The 15,163-nt window shown below is 56.0% G+C and overlaps 1 protein-coding gene across 1 annotated transcript in view; it reads left to right on the top strand.

Moving 5' to 3' along the window:
• The window catches only part of AHNAK2 (AHNAK nucleoprotein 2), a 33,943-nt gene extending 22,145 nt beyond the window's left edge, over positions 1 to 11,798 (top strand). Inside the window, exons 5-7 of the mRNA XM_025392058.1 lie at positions 918 to 1,068; positions 1,411 to 1,595; positions 1,753 to 11,798. Coding sequence (XP_025247843.1) covers positions 918 to 1,068; positions 1,411 to 1,595; positions 1,753 to 10,989 — 9,573 coding nt within the window. The 3' untranslated portion in view covers positions 10,990 to 11,798. The remainder of the gene's footprint in view (positions 1 to 917; positions 1,069 to 1,410; positions 1,596 to 1,752) is intronic.
• The last annotated feature ends 3,365 nt before the right edge of the window (positions 11,799 to 15,163 follow it).

Here is a 15,163-nt window from a genome sequence, read left to right as displayed (position 1 = left end):
ATCCAGCCAGAGAGTTTGAGGTCAGAGCAGGCGGGGGAGGAGCAAAGAGGCTGGCAGTGTGCCCGGTGCCCTGGGGAGGAGGGGTGTTCTTGTCCCCCTTGTCGGGCCTGGGAAAACGCAGGGGCTCCAGAAGGCTAAATCTGGTTTTGACCCTCCCCACTCCTCCCTGATGTAGAGTTTGATGCATAGCCAAGCTCCCAGCCAGGTAGACCTGGCTGTGCAGACCTCAATTTCCTCCTCTGTACAATGGGGCAGTGCTGGTGTCTGTTGCATATTCAAGTCACGGGGCTGAAAGGGCCAGTCAGCACCCAGGCCATGTAACTATGGAAGGTGCTAGACTCTGCTAGCACCCGGTGATGAGGGGACTCTGCCTCGAAAGCAACTGTTCTTTTTTTTTTTTTTTCCCCCTGGACGCCCCAGTAGTCCAAGAGCTCTACAGGACACAGGCCCCATCCTGTCCCAGGTCTGGCAGGCGGCACCCAATGTCCCGTATTTTCCTTGGCATTGCTGTTCTTCCTTGTCTTGAGCATCAGATGCCTTGCACACAATTCATACTTCACGTGTTTGTGAAGAATGCACAAAGGAGCTGAAAAGGGAACCTCTGGCCACAGGGAAAGCAGAAGTCGTTCTGCCCTGTTCCTGGTGCCCTGCTGGGCCTGGTGGCATGGACAGGCTGTGCCTAAGTCCTGGCAGGTTGGGGTGGGGACAAGAGTTCTGGAAGCTTCCAGCTGGCTTCCTCCAGAGCTCAGACACAGCTAGCTGAGCCCACCCGGTGGGTGCCCCACACTGCTCTGTGTTGTCCGGGCTGATGGGAAGGATGGTGGGGTGCCCATCCTCTGGAGACTTAGGCCCCAGCAGGGATGCTTACGGTGGGACTGGCACATGCTCACCATGGCCCTGATGTGCTTCTGCTCCAGTCCATGCAGGAGGCAACAGAGGTGACGCTGAAGACAGAGGTGGAGGCGGGAGCCAGTGGCTACAGTGTCACAGGCGGTGGGGACAAGGGGATCTTTGTCAAGCAAGTGCTGAAGGACTCCTCAGCTGCCAAGCTTTTCAACTTGAGAGAAGGTGCCATGGCAGTTCCATCCCTGGGGTCCCCATTCTCCCCACCAGAATGGGAGGGACCTGGAGGGGGGCATTGAGGGGGATAGGAGCCACACCTGGAGCCTAGGACGACCTCCTCACGTCTCTGCTCAGCTGCTTGAGGCTGGGATCACCCACTGCATCTAGTAAAATGGGGGACCCCATCCACCTTCCCTGTGCCTGAGACACTCGGTGGGGGACTGGTGGGGCAGACTCAGTGGGATCCCCCCATTCATGCTCCTGGGGCCCTCCTCGCCAGCCAAGGCAAGACAGCAGACCCCATCTCATTCACACACCCGGCCCTGGGGCTGCTCTTTCTTGGTCTAGGGGATCAGCTGCTCAGTGCAACCGTGTTCTTTGACAACATAAAATATGAAGATGCTCTCAAAATCCTTCAGTACTCAGAGCCGTACAGGGTTCAGTTCAAAATCAGACGGCAGCTCCCTGCTCCACAGGATGAAGAGTGGGCCTCCAGCGATGCCCAGCATGGCCCACAGGGCAAGGAGAAGGAGGTGAGACCACCATGCCTGTGGGGCAGGGCCCCAGCTGGCTTCACTACCCTGCTGGCTGAGCCTGGGAGGGGATAGCACTCCCAATCCATCTGTCCCTGGGCCAGGGTCTCAGGCTTCTTGGACTGGTACCAACAGATTCCCTCTCCCTATGTTTCAGGACACGGATGTCGCTGATGGATGCAGAGACACCCCGACGAAAACTCTGGAAGGAGATGGGGACCAAGAGAGACTCATCTCCAAACCCAGGGTGGGGAGAGGCAGGCAGACCCAGAGGGAGAGGCTCTCTTGGCCAAAATTTCAATCCATAAAGAGCAAGCGGGGGCCGGGACCCCAGAGGTCACACAGCTCGTCAGAGGCCTGCGAGCCCAGGGACGCACATGACGTGTCCCCTACAAGCACAGACACAGAGGCCCAGCTCGCAGTGGAGCGCCAAGAGCAGAAGGCAGGGCCGGGCAGCCAGAGGAGGCGGAAGTTCCTCAACCTGAGATTCAGGACAGGCTCGGGACAGGGCCCTTCATCAACAGGAGAGCCAGGCAGGGGGTCCCAGAGAGGGGTGGGCCGTGCTGGGGTCCTGGAAGAGCTGGGGCCCTGGGGTGATAGCCTTGAGGACACTGGGGCTGCCACAGGCAGCAGGAGAGAGGAGAGGGCAGAACAGGATCGAGAAGTGACAGAGTTGCCCACAGAGCTGGGTGACCCTAGAGCTTGTGAGGGAACCCCTGAGGAAGGGGGACTCAGGGCAGCCAGGTTCCACAGAAAGACCCTGGAGGGGCAGGCACAGGAGACAGCAGTGGCCCAGAGGAAGCCCAGGGCCCAGCCAACTCCTGGAATGAGCTGGGAGGGTGAAGGTGAGGGACTGCAGAGCCTGGAAATTGGGATCGCCAGACTGTCCTTGAGAGACACAACCGAAGGAGGCACACAGATCGGCCCACCCAAAATTAGGGTGCGAGTACACGATTTAAAGACACCAAAATTTGCATTTTCCACCGAAAAAGAGCCAGAAAAAGAAAGGCGCATTAGTGCCCCACAGCGAGGGAAAAGACAGGACCTGTCCTCAAAAGTGGGTACTGGCCTGAATGTTGAGGAGGTGGAAGGAGCAGGGTGGGAACCAGGCAGGGAACCAGCCACATACGCAGAAGCACAAGAGGGTGAAGGAGATGGAGAAGGACTACAGAGGACAATGATCACCCAGGAACAGGACAAGGTCGGGGAAGACAGAGAAGGACAGATGAGAATGCCCAAGTTCAAGATACCATCCTTAGGATGGTCGCCAAGCAAGCAGGCAAAGACAGGGAGAGAAAAAGCCACACAAGACACAGAGCAGGAAAGGGCAGGAGAGGCCATAGCAACAGCCGACAGAAGAGAACAGGGAGGCACTGAGGCAGGACTAAAAGATAAGGAAGATAGAGACTCAATGACAAACGAAACAAAATTACAATTAACACATGACCAAAAACCCTTGAAAAAGGAACAAATTCTGAAAGAAAAGGATGTGGCCACCAAAGACAGCAAGTTCAAAATGCCCAAGTTCAAGATGCCATCCTTCGGGATGTTGGCCCCAGGCAAGTCCATCGAGGCCTCGGTGGACATGTCTGTGTCAAAGATGGAGGCCGATGTGAGCCTCCCCTCCATGCAGGGGGACCTCAAGACCACTGACCTCAGCATTCAGCCCCCTTCTGCTGACCTGGAGGTCCAGGCTGTCCAGGTGGATATGAAGCTCCCGGAGGGCCACGTGCCCGAGGGAGCTGGCCTCAAAGGGCACCTGCCCAAGGTGGAGATGCCAAGTTTGAAGATGCCCAAAGTAGACCTCAAAGGCCCCCAGGTGGATATCAAGGGCCCCAAGCTGGACCTGAAAGGCCCCAAGGCGGAGGTGACAGCCACCGACATGGAGGTGTCTCTGCCCAGCCTGGAGGTGGACCCCCAGACCCCAGGAGTCAAGCTGGATGGCATGCGGCTGGAGGGGGACCTGTCCCTGGCCGACAAGGACATGACCGCCAAAGACAGCAAATTCAAAATGCCCAGGTTCAAGATGCCATCGTTCGGGCTGTCCACCCCAGGCAAGTCCATGGAGGCCTCAGTGGACGTGTCTGCGCCAAAGGTGGAGGCCGACGTGAGCCTCCCATCCATGCAAGGGGACCTCAAGACCACAGACCTCAGCATTCAGCCACCACCCGCCGACCTGGAGGTCCAGGCTGGCCAAGTAGACGTTACGCTCCTGGAGGGCCACCTGCCCGAGGAAGCTGGCCTCAAAGGGCACCTGCCCAAGGTGCAGATACCCAGTTTGGAGATGCCCAAAGTGGACCTCAAAGGCCCCCAGGTGGATATCAAGGGCCCCACACTGGACCTGAAAGGCCCCAAGGCGGAGGTGACAGCCCCCGACATGGAGGTGTCTCTGCCCAGCGTGGAGGTGGACATCCAGGCCCCAGGAGCCAAGCTGGATGGCGCACGACTGGAGGAGGAACTGTCCCTGGCTGACAAGGATGTGACCGCGAAAGACAGCAAGTTCAAAATGCCCAAGTTCAAGATGCCGTCCTTTGGGGTGTCGGCCCCAGGCAAGTCCATCGACGCCTCGGTGGACGTGTCCGTGCCAAAAGTGGAGGCCGATGCGAGCCTCCCCTCCATGGAGGGGAACCTCAAGACCACTGACCTCAGCATTCAGCCCCCTTCCGCTGACCTGCAGGTCCAGGCTGTCCAGGTGGACATGAAGCTCCCTGAGGGCCATGTGCCCAATGGAGCCGGCCTCAAAGGGCACCTGCCCAAGGTGCATATGCCCAGTTTGAAGATGCCCAAAGTGGACCTCAAGGGCCCCCAGGTGGATATCAAGGGCCCCAAGCTGGACCTGAAGGGCCCCAAGGTGCAGGTGACGGCCCCCGATGTGGAGGTGTCCCGGCCCAGCATGGAGGTGGAAATCCAGGCCCCGGGAGCCAAGCTGGATGATGCCCAGCTGGAGGGGGAACTGTCCCTGGCCGACAAGGACGTGACCACCAAACACACCAAATTCAAAATGCCCAAGTTCAAGATGCCGTCCTTTGGGGTGTCGGCCCCAGGCAAGTCCATCGAGGCCTCGGTGGACGTGTCTGTGCCGAAGGTGGAGGCCGATGTGAGCCTCCCCTCCATGCAGGGGGACCTCAAGACCACTGACCTCAGCATTCAGCCCTCTTCCGCTGAACTGGAGGTCCAGGCTGTCCAGGTGGACGTGATGCTCCCAGAAGGCCACATGCCCGAAGGAGCCAGCCTCAAAGGGCACCTGCCCAAGGTGGAGATGCCAAGTTTGAAGATGCCCAAAGTAGACCTCAAAGGCCCCCAAGTGGATATCAAGGGCCCCAAGCTGGACCTGAAAGGCCCCAAGGCGGAGGTGACGGCCCCCGACGTGGAGGTGTCTTTTCCCAGCATGGAGGTGGACCACCAGACCCCAGGAGTCAAGCTGGATGGTGTGCGGCTAGAGGGGGACCTGTCCCTGGCCGACAAGGGCGTGACCACCAAAGACAGCAAGTTCAAAATGCCCAAATTCAAGATGCTGTCCTTTGGGGTGTCGGCCCCAGGCAAGTCCATTGAGGCCTCGGTGGACGTGTCTGTGCCAAAGATGGAGGCCGACGTGAGCCTCCCCTCCATGCAGGGGGACCTCAAGACCACTGAACTCAGCATTGAGCCCCCATCCGCTGAGCTGGAGGTCCAGGCTGTCCAGGTGGACGTGAAGCTCCCGGAGGGCCACGTGCCCGAGGAAGCTGGCCTCAAAGGGCACCTGCCCAAGGTGCAGATGCCCAGTTTCAAGATGCCCAAAGTGGATGTCAAGGGCCCCAAGCTGGACCTGAAAGGCCCCAAGGCGGAGGTGATGACCCCTGACGTGGATGTGTCTCTGCCCAGCGTGGAGGTGGACATCCAGGCCCCAGGAGCCAAGCTGGACGGCACACGGCTGGAGGGGGAACTGTCCCTGGCTGACAAGGATGTGACCGCGAAAGACAGCAAGTTCAAAATGCCTAAGTTCAAGATGCCATCCTTCGGGGTGTCAGCCCCAGGCAAGTCCATCGAGACCTCGGTGGACGTGTGTGTGCCGAAGGTGGAGGCCGACGTGAGCCTCCCCTCCATGCAGGGGGACCTCAAGACCGTGGACCTCAGCATTCAGCCCCCATCCGCCGACCTGGAAGTCCAGGCTGTCCAGGTGGACATGACGCTCCCAGAAGGCCACTTGTCCGAAGGAGCCGGCGTCAAAGGGCACCTGCCCAAGGTGCAGATGCCCAGTTTCAAGATGCCCAAAGTGGACCTCAAAGGCCCCCAGGTGGATATTAAGGGCCCCAAGCTGGACCTGAAAGGCCCCAAGGCAGAGGTGACGGCCCCTGATGTGGAGGTGTCTCTGCCCAGCGTGGAGGTGGATGTCCAGGCCCCAGGAGTCAAACTGGATGGCGTGCGGCTGGAGGGGGACCTATCCCTGACTGACAAGGACGTGACCGCCAAAGACAGCAAATTCAAAATGCCCAAGTTCAAGATGCCATCGTTCGGGCTGTCCGCCCCAGGCAAGTCCATGGAGGCCTCGGTGGACGTGTCTGTGCCGAAGGTGGAAGCCGACGTGAGCCTCCCCTCCATGCAGGGGGACCTCAAGACCACGGACCTCAGCATTCAGCCCTCTTCCGCTGAGCTGGAGGTCCAGGCTGTCCAGGTGGACGTGAAGCTCCCGGAGGGTCATGTGCCCGAGGGAGCCAGCCTCAAAGGGCACCTGCCCAAGGTGCAGATGCCCAGTTTCAAGATGCCCAAAGTAGACCTCAAGGGCCCCAAGCTAGACCTGAAAAGCCCCAAGGCGGAAGTGATGACCCCTGACGTGGATGTGTCTCTGCCCAGCGTGGAGGTGGACATCCAGGCCCCGGGAGCCAAGCTGGACGGTGCACGGCTGGAGGGGGACCTGTCCCTGGCTGACAAGGACGTGACTGTGAAAGACAGCAAGTTCAAAATGCCCAAGTTCAAGATGCCGTCCTTTGGGGTGTCGGCCCCAGGCAAGTCCATCGAGCCCTTGGTGGACATGTCCGTACCAAAGCTGGAGGCCGACGTGAGCCTGCCTTCCATGCAGGGTGACCTCAAGACCACTGACCTCAGCATCCAGTCCCCTTCCGCCGAGCTGGAGATACAGGCTGTCCAGGTGGACATGAAGCTCCCTGAGGGCCACATGCCCGAGGGAGCCAGCCTCAAAGGGCACCTGCCCAAGGTGCAGATGCCCAGTTTCAAGATGCCCAAGGTAGACCTCAAGGGCCGCCAGGTGGATGTCAAGGGCGCCAAGTTGGACCTGAAAGGCCCTAAGGCAGAGGTGACGGTCCCCGACGTGGAGGTGTCTCTGCCCAGCGTGGAGGTGGATGTCCAGGCCACGGGAGCCAAGCTGGACACCAGGGGGCTGGAGGGGCACCTGTCCCTGGCTGAAAAGGACGTGACCACTAAAGACAGCAAGTCCAAAATGCCCAAGTTCAAGATGCCGTCGTTTGGGGTGTCGGCCCCAGCGAAGTCCATTGAGGCCTCAGTGGACGTGTCTGTGCCAAAGGTGGAGGCCGACGTGAGCCTCCCCTCCGTGCAGGGTGACCTCAAGACCAGTGACCTCAGCTTTCAGCCCCATTCCACCAACCTGGAGGTCCAGGCTGGCCCGGTGGACGTGAAGCTCCTGGAGGGCCACGTGCCCGAGGGAGCCAGCCTCAAAGGGCACCTGCTCAAGCTGCAGATGCCCAGTTTCAAGGGCCCCCAGGTGGATGTCACGGGCCGCAAGCTGGACCTGAAAAGCCTCAAGGCTGAAGTGATGGTCCCCGACGTGGAGGTGTCTCTGCCCAGCACGGAGGTGGACATCCAGGCCCCAGGAGCAATGTTTCACGGCGCGGGGCTAGAGGGGGACCTGTCCCTGGTCCACGAGGATTTAGCTGCAAAAGACAGCAAGTTTCAAGTGCAAAAACTGAGCACATCTGGTGCTGAATGGTCGTCAAAGAAAATTTCCATGTCATCCTCTGAAATCAAAGGAAATGTTACATTCCGTGAGAAGACTTCAGCATTTCCCATTGTGGAGTCTGTTGTTCATGAAGGTGATCTTCATGATCCATCACGCGACAGTAACCTGGGGCTTGCTGTTGGAGAAGCTGGAGTGGATTCAAAGTTTAAGAAACTGCATTTTAAAATGCCCAAAGTTTCATTTTCTTCTGCCAAAACTGCTAAAGATAGTTTAGTCTCAGGTGCAGAATCTAGCGTAGGTCTTTCCATGATTCCCTTATCATCTTCAGAATCCCCAAGTTGTGAATTACAGCAGGTTTCGGGTGGTTCAGAGCTATCCATGCAGATGCCTGAGGTTGGTTTGACTGGGTTTCCATCATCCCGGATTGATCTCACTGGTCCTCACTTTGAATCTTCTGTTCTCTCTCCCTGTGAGGGTGTTACACTTACAAAATACCAGGTGACCGTTCCCAGAGCTGCCTTGGCCCCTGAGCTTGCTCTGGAAATTCCTTCTGGGTCTCAGGCTGAGTTTCCTCTTCCCAAGACAGAGTGCTCTGCTGACCTGCAACCTCCAGAGGGAGTTCCAATATCTGAAACGGAGAGTCACTCTGGTCCACTGAATTCCATGATTCCTGTTTCTCTTGGTCAGGTGTCTTTTCCTAAATTCTATAAACCAAAGTTTGTGTTTTCAGTTCCCCAAATGTCAGTTCCTGAGGGAGACTTACATGCAGCAGCGGGTGCCCCAGTCATGTCTCCTCTTAGCCCTGGAGAGGGAGTGCAGTGCCCCTTGCCAAGCACCCATCTGCCATCCCCAGGCACCTCTGTGTCCCAGGGCCCGGAAGAGCTTGTGGCCTCCTTGCAGACATCAGTAGCGGTCCCCGGAGAAGCCCCTTCTGAAGATACTGACCACGAAGGGAAAGGAAGTCCCTTCAAAATGCCTAAGATTAAGCTTCCGTCATTTAGGTGGTCCCCGAAGAAGGAAGCAGGGCCAAAGGTGGACCCAGAATGCAGCATGGAGGACTCAAAACTCAGCCTGGTTTTAGACAAGGATGAAGTGGCCCCGCAGTCTGCCATGCACATAGATCTGCCTCCTGAGAGGGATGGAGAGAAGGAAAGGAGCACAAAGCCTGGCTTCGCCATGCCAAAACTTGCAATACCCAAAATGAAGGCTTCTAAGAGTGGGGTCAGCCTGCCACAGAGAGACATGGATCCTTCTCTTTCTAGTGTCACAGCAGGGGGTAGCTTTCAAGACACAGAAAAGGCCAGCACTGTCGGTGGTGGGGGAGGACTTGGTGCAACAGCAAGTGCCACAGAAGGTGAGGGTGTGAACCTCCCCTGTCCACAGGTCCGCATTCCCAGTTTGGGCTTTGCCAAACCTGATCTCAGATCCTCCAAGGCCAAGGGGCAGGTGAGCCAGTCTGAAGCTGACCTGCCTCTTCCCAAACATGATCTGTCTACCGAAGGTGACAGCAGAGGATGTGGGCTCGGCGATGTCCCAGCAAGCCAGCCTTGTGGGGAGGGGATAGCTCCCACACCTGAAGACCCCCTCCAGCCATCCTGTAGAAAACCAGATGCTGAAGTCCCCACAGTGGAAAGCCCAGAGGAGGAAGCCACGACCAGGGACTCACAGGAAAGCTGGTTTAAAATGCCCAAGTTCCGCATGCCCAGCCTTAGACGCTCTTCCAGGGACAGAGGCGGGGCTGGAAAGCTGGAAGTGGCTCAGACACAGGCACTAGCAGCAACAGGGGATGAAGCAGCAGCTAGAATCAAAGAGTTCCTTGTTTCTGGGTCAAACATGGAGGCAAGTATGTCCCTACAGCTCCCAGAGGCAGATGCAGAAGTGACAGCTTCTGAGAGCAAATCATCCACAGATGTTCTAAGGTGTGATCTTGACAGCACAGGCTTGAAGCTGCACCTTTCCACTGCTGGGATGACCGGGGATGAGCTTTCCACTTCTGAGGTCAGGATCCATCCAACCAAAGGACCTCTCCCTTTTCAGATGCCTGGCATGAGGCTTCCAGAAACCCAGGTTCTTCCAGGAGAAATAGATGAGACTCCTCTTTCCAAGCCAGGACATGACCTTGCCAGCATGGAGGATAAAACAGAGACATGGTCATCCCAGCCTGAAGGTCCACTTAAACTGAAAGCTTCAAGTACTGATATGCCATCCCAGATTTCTGTGGTTAATATGGATCAACTGTGGGAAGATTCTGTACTAACTGTCAAATTCCCCAAATTAAAGGTACCGAGGTTCTCCTTCCCTGCCCCCAGCTCAGAGGATGACGTGTTCATCCCCACTGTGAGGGAAGTGCAGTGTCCAGAGGCAAATATTGACATAGCCCTTTGTAAGGAAAGTCCAGGGCTCTGGGGAGCCAGCATCCTGAAGGCAGGTGCTGGGGTCCCCAGGGAGCAGCCTGTGGAGCTTAACCTGCCTTTGGAAGCTTCCCCAATTTCAAAGGTCAGAGTGCATATTCAGGGTGCTCAGGTTGAAAGTCAAGAAGTCACTATACACAGCATAGTGACACCAGAGTTTGTAGATCTCTCAGCACCCAGGGCTTTTTCCACTCAGATTGTGCGGGAATCAGAGATCCCTGCATCAGAGATTCAAACACCTTCATATGGATTTTCCTTATTAAAGGTGAAAATCCCAGAGCCCCACACGCAGGCTACAGTGTACACAACAGTGACTCAGCACTCTAGGACTCAGGAGGGCGCAGAAGAGGCTCCCACACAAGTTGCCCCAGGAGCAGACTCCATTTCTGGAGATCTCCAGCCTGACACTGGAGAACCATTTGAGATGATCTCTTCCAGCGTCAATGTACTGGGACAGCAGACACTCACACTTGAACTTCCTTCTGGCCATCAGCTTGCAGACAGCTGTTCAGATGAGGAGCCAGCAGAAATTCTTGAGTTTCCCCCTGATGATAGCCAAGAGGCAACCACACCACTGGTGGATGAAGGCAGGGCTCCAAAAGAGAAACCAGAAAGTAAAAAATCTGGTCTGCTCTGGTTTTGGCTTCCAAATATTGGGTTTTCCTCTTCTGTTGATGAGACAGGTGTCGATTCCAAAAATGACATCCAGAGATCTGCTCCTATTCAAACACAGCCTGAGGCACGACCAGAGGCAGAACTGCCTAAAAAACAGGAGAAGGCAGGCTGGTTCCGATTTCCCAAATTAGGGTTCTCCTCATCTCCTACCAAGAAAAGCAAAAGCACCGAAGATGAGGCAGAGCTGGAAGAACAAAAACTTCAAGAAGAAACAATCACCTTTTTTGATGCCCAAGAAAGTTTCTCCCCTGAAGAGAAGGAAGAGGGTGAACTGGTCGGGCCTGTGAGCACTGGGCTGGACTCCAGAGTGACGGTGACATCTGCGGCAAGAACAGAGTTAATCCTGCTAGAGGAGGACAAAAAAGCTGATGATGTAGGCAAAGGCTCAGTCCTGTGACCAAATGAAGGCTGAGAGGTATGGCTCATCAGCATAAGAGAGATGCAAAAAACTAAGTTGGAAAGTAAAGGCTACACACACATATGGAGCACCCCATCCCACAGCACATTACATCCACCTCACTTCACAGAACTGAGAACAGAGCAGAAATGACCAGAACACCTTTGTCACCATCACAGTGCCCTCCTAAAATGGAACCAAAGCTTTGGATGCAAAGAAGGCACCCTGACTTCCCACAAGACACCAGAATTCACACGGTACTCAGAGGCATTGCTGGGAAAGTTTGTTGGTCTTTATTAGAAAAATTTCAAGAGACCTGTCCATAATACCCAACAGAACATGAGTGTTTCTTTGAGGAAAGGGTTCTAATGTCTGTGGTGTACGAGTAGTTTTTGGTATAACTTCTTTCCTGCTGCTGCTGCTTCCTGGCAAACATAGTTTTACTATTTCAGGCAGAGTGCGGTATATTCCAGGAGACACTGTTTCCTTCTCCCTTAGCTTACTTCTTTGTTGAATTCTCACTAATGGCAAGCTTCAAGATGTTTTGTGTGACAATACACACGTGCTAGGCAGAAGGGTGATGGCGTCCAGTGGCTGGCAGCCGGGCCAGCAGAAGCCAGGACATCTGTGAGTTGTCATTCTCATCTATCCATGTCCACTTGCTTGCCAGCATCCACCAGTGCCTTGCCAGCGTGCACGGTCCCACACTGTGGCCCCTGAGTCTCCTAATGTACATGCTGCAGCCAGAATGCAGATGGAGCTGGCTTGGCTGTTCCCTGGATGGGCAATAAAGAAAGTGCTGCATCCCACGGTGAAGGCTGCTGAGGTCTTCTGTCTACGGGTGGAAGTTTACCAGTGCTTTCCCCCCACACACTCTGGTCTCTACTAAGTAGCTCTAAAGAACAGTCAAGGAGGAACATTAGAGTGGTTGCCTATGTATCATCCATTTGTCCAGGTCCTCCTCTGAGCTAGAGGCTGTGAGGAAGACAAGGAAGATAGGGCTGAGTTCACAGTGTGGCAAGGACACTGTGAATCCTGGTCTCTCAACCCTCCCTTCCTTCCTCCAGCTGGAGGCAGTGTGGGATGGGAGATAAGAGCGCAGAGTGGGGACAGCACAGAAAGGTGTCCTTGGTCATCTTTAGTGGCCCATCCTCAGAAGCTTCCTTTATCACAGAGGCTCTCTTGGGCAGCCCACAGGAAGCAAATCCACGTGCGGTAGTGGAGTGAGGTTCAAGGGGTTCCCTATAGTCTTTCAGTGGTCAGATCTCTTCCCAGCTGCCCTCAGATGCTCCTGCTGGGTTCATGGGTATGCAGTGTTCAAGGGGGCGGTTGGAACTTGCCCCCAGCTCCCTCCTGGCTTGGGTGGGCTCCTGGTGAGTAGCACTCATGGACCCCTGGGGAGGTGGCTGTTCTCATGGCTGTGGGCATGGGAGCAAGAGCTGGGCTGTAGCCAATCTGGAGGACGACAGTGCCTGAAGGGTGAAGGCCACTCTGAGGCTACCACTCCTTGTGCTGCCCTGAGAGGTTCCAGAGGAGTGACAGCTATGGGGTGCAGGAGCCTGGGCAAGGGAGAGGCTGGGTTCTTTCCCCATGCCACCATGGGCATATGTTCCCTGTGCTGAGTTGGGGAGGCCCATGGGTGTCATCCAAGTTAGGGGACATAGAAGCCTCTAGAAAGTGAACTGACACAGGTCCCCTGGGGGCTCACAAGCAGGGGAAGGGGGAAGGGAAATTTGGTGGGCACTCATCCCACAGTTAAGCAAGGCTGTCACCCCCTCCCTTCCCAGGGCTTCCTGCCTCCTCTACTCCAACTTGTGTGTGCCAGACAAGCTAGGTGAGTGCAGCCCAGGGAGCACTGCAGAGGGAGGAGTCTGCCTGGCTCCATGGGGCTTTTATCCCTCTCTGATCCCAGAGTCAAGGCCTGGGATAGTGGGGACCTTGGTGCTAGAGGCCAGAGAGACAGCTGTCCCAGCACATGAGAAGTGGCTGAGCAGCAGGGGCCCCCACAGGGTTCTCACGTGGCCTTGGTTCTCTGTGTATGAGTTATCTATGCTGCATAAGAACATCACTCACTACAAATGAGCAACTTAAAACAACACATATTTATGATCTCCCAGTTTTTGTAGATCAGCCCAAGTGTGGCTTTGTTGGGTTCTCTGCTCAAGGTCCCATTAGGCGTCAATCAAGGTGTCAGCTGGGGCTGTGGTCTCCCCTTCAGGCATGACCAGGAAAGAAGCCACTTCTGAAGCTCACATTTAAGCTTCAGTGTTTAAGTTGAGTGTTGCTAGCCACACTCAACTCCTGTGGATGGGATGATTGAGGGCCCCAGTTTCTTGCTAGTTGGGGGCTGGAAGCAATCCCAGTACCCTGCCACATGGGCCTCTTCACAGGACAGCTCATAGCCTAGCAGCTCACTTTATTAAAGCTAGCAGGGAATAGACTGCTATCACAAAAGTGACACCCCATTACCTCTGTGTATTCTATTAGTTACAACAAGGCACAGGTCATGCACACACTCAAGGTAAGATCACACAAGGGCATGCATAGCAGGAGGTGGGGGTCATGGGAGTCATTCTAGAGTCTGTCTGCTATATTCCAGAAGGGGCCACATTGTGTTACCCTCCTGGGGTCTCTCAAACCTTGTTAAGCTGGATTTCCTTGGGAATAGGAGTCTGCTTTGAAGTAGGCCTCTGACAGTGCCACTGAGGTGTGACTGCCACACACTGAGGTGTGGAAAGAGGCCTTTCACTGGATGAGGGCCACAAGCCAGTTGTCCAAATCACAACCTGGAGCACAGAGCCCTCCTAGAACACAGTTGGCAGGCCAAGAGAGCAGGCCAAGTGCTCTGAGACACATTCAGGTATAAGGCCAAGAACCAGGGAGCAAACCCACACATGCAACTCTGGAGGGCAGAGCTTAGTCTGGGATGATATCAGATTCTGAGCCAGGTGTTGCCACGCAGCTTTTTGGCAGATGGTTGCTGAGGAGATTTGGAGCATGGATGAGGGATAGGAAGCCACAGGGAGCAGCCACTGCAACTGCCAGAGCTTGGCTTGGCCAAGTGCAGCTCACATACAAAGCAGCTCCCAGAGGCTCCTGAGGCCTTGCAGGGCTGTGTGGATCCCCATCCTCCTGCAGCATCTGCAGCAAACTTTTCACAAGCTTGGGCAGGGAGGCAGGATGGGTGTAGGAGACTTTCTGCACAGATAGAATGCTGAGGTCTAAGGCGTCCTTTAGATGAGGGAAGTTTGAGGTCACCAATCGAACAGAAAAGTAACTTGTACTGTACCTTAGATGAACTTCACTAGCTTTCCCCAAAGCGAAGAGGGAAGAGGAAGATAGGGCTGAGTTCACAGTGTGGCAGGGACACAAAAATAGGAAGGAAAAAGGTAGAGAAGGGTAGGAAAAGTAGAGAAGTAGAGAAGGGTAGGAAAGTGGTGCCCCAAGACTGGGAGAGCATTCGGGGGACCCTGGGGTCCATTCAGCTCCAGTGCTCCTTCATACCGCTGCACTGTCCCTGAACTCCAGCCTAGGGTGGCCCCATAGACCTCCACCAGGGGAGGGTACCCTGTGGTCTTGGTCAGGAACCATCAGGTGAGACAAGCCAGGGAGCTTTGAGAAGGCTTCTGGCCCAGCATTCATAGCGGAAGAGTGGGAACGGAGTGGCCAGACCTGGGTTCGAATCCTGCATCTGCAGCACAGGTGCCCAGGTGGCTCCCAGGATAGGGTGAGTTCCAGTGGAGCCGTATCCAAGTCCTGGTCTCAGATTGGAGTCACCTTCCTGCCCTCCAGCTCAAATGCTGGTCCTCTCAGCCCCATGCACCAATCCTGGGCCCTGCATCCCCAAGACAGTCCCGCCCCCACATTCTTGGACCCGCCCTGCACAACAGCCCAAGCACAACAGCCCACAAACCACACAGCCTTGCGCACCCCTACCCTCGCCGGCCTGTCTCCTCAGCCCTCACATGGGACCTGTTCTCTCGGCCCTGGGTTCCCTCCCTCTTACCCTCCCCGTCAGGGGTCCCCTCCCGACTTCCACTCTCCTGATCCCTTCAGCCGCGGGTCCCCTCCCGACTTCCCCATCCCTCAGCCCCGGTCGCCTCGCGTCCTCCCCGTCCCCTCAGCCGCAGCTCCCCTCCCGCCCTTCGCATTCCCTCAGCGCCGGGTCCCCTCT

Source organism: Theropithecus gelada, chromosome 7b, assembly GCF_003255815.1.
Source record: "Theropithecus gelada isolate Dixy chromosome 7b, Tgel_1.0, whole genome shotgun sequence".
Taxonomy (NCBI): domain Eukaryota; kingdom Metazoa; phylum Chordata; class Mammalia; order Primates; family Cercopithecidae; genus Theropithecus; species Theropithecus gelada.
The sequence above is the reverse complement of the archived record's forward strand: the minus strand, read 5'-3'. Positions and strand labels throughout refer to the sequence as shown.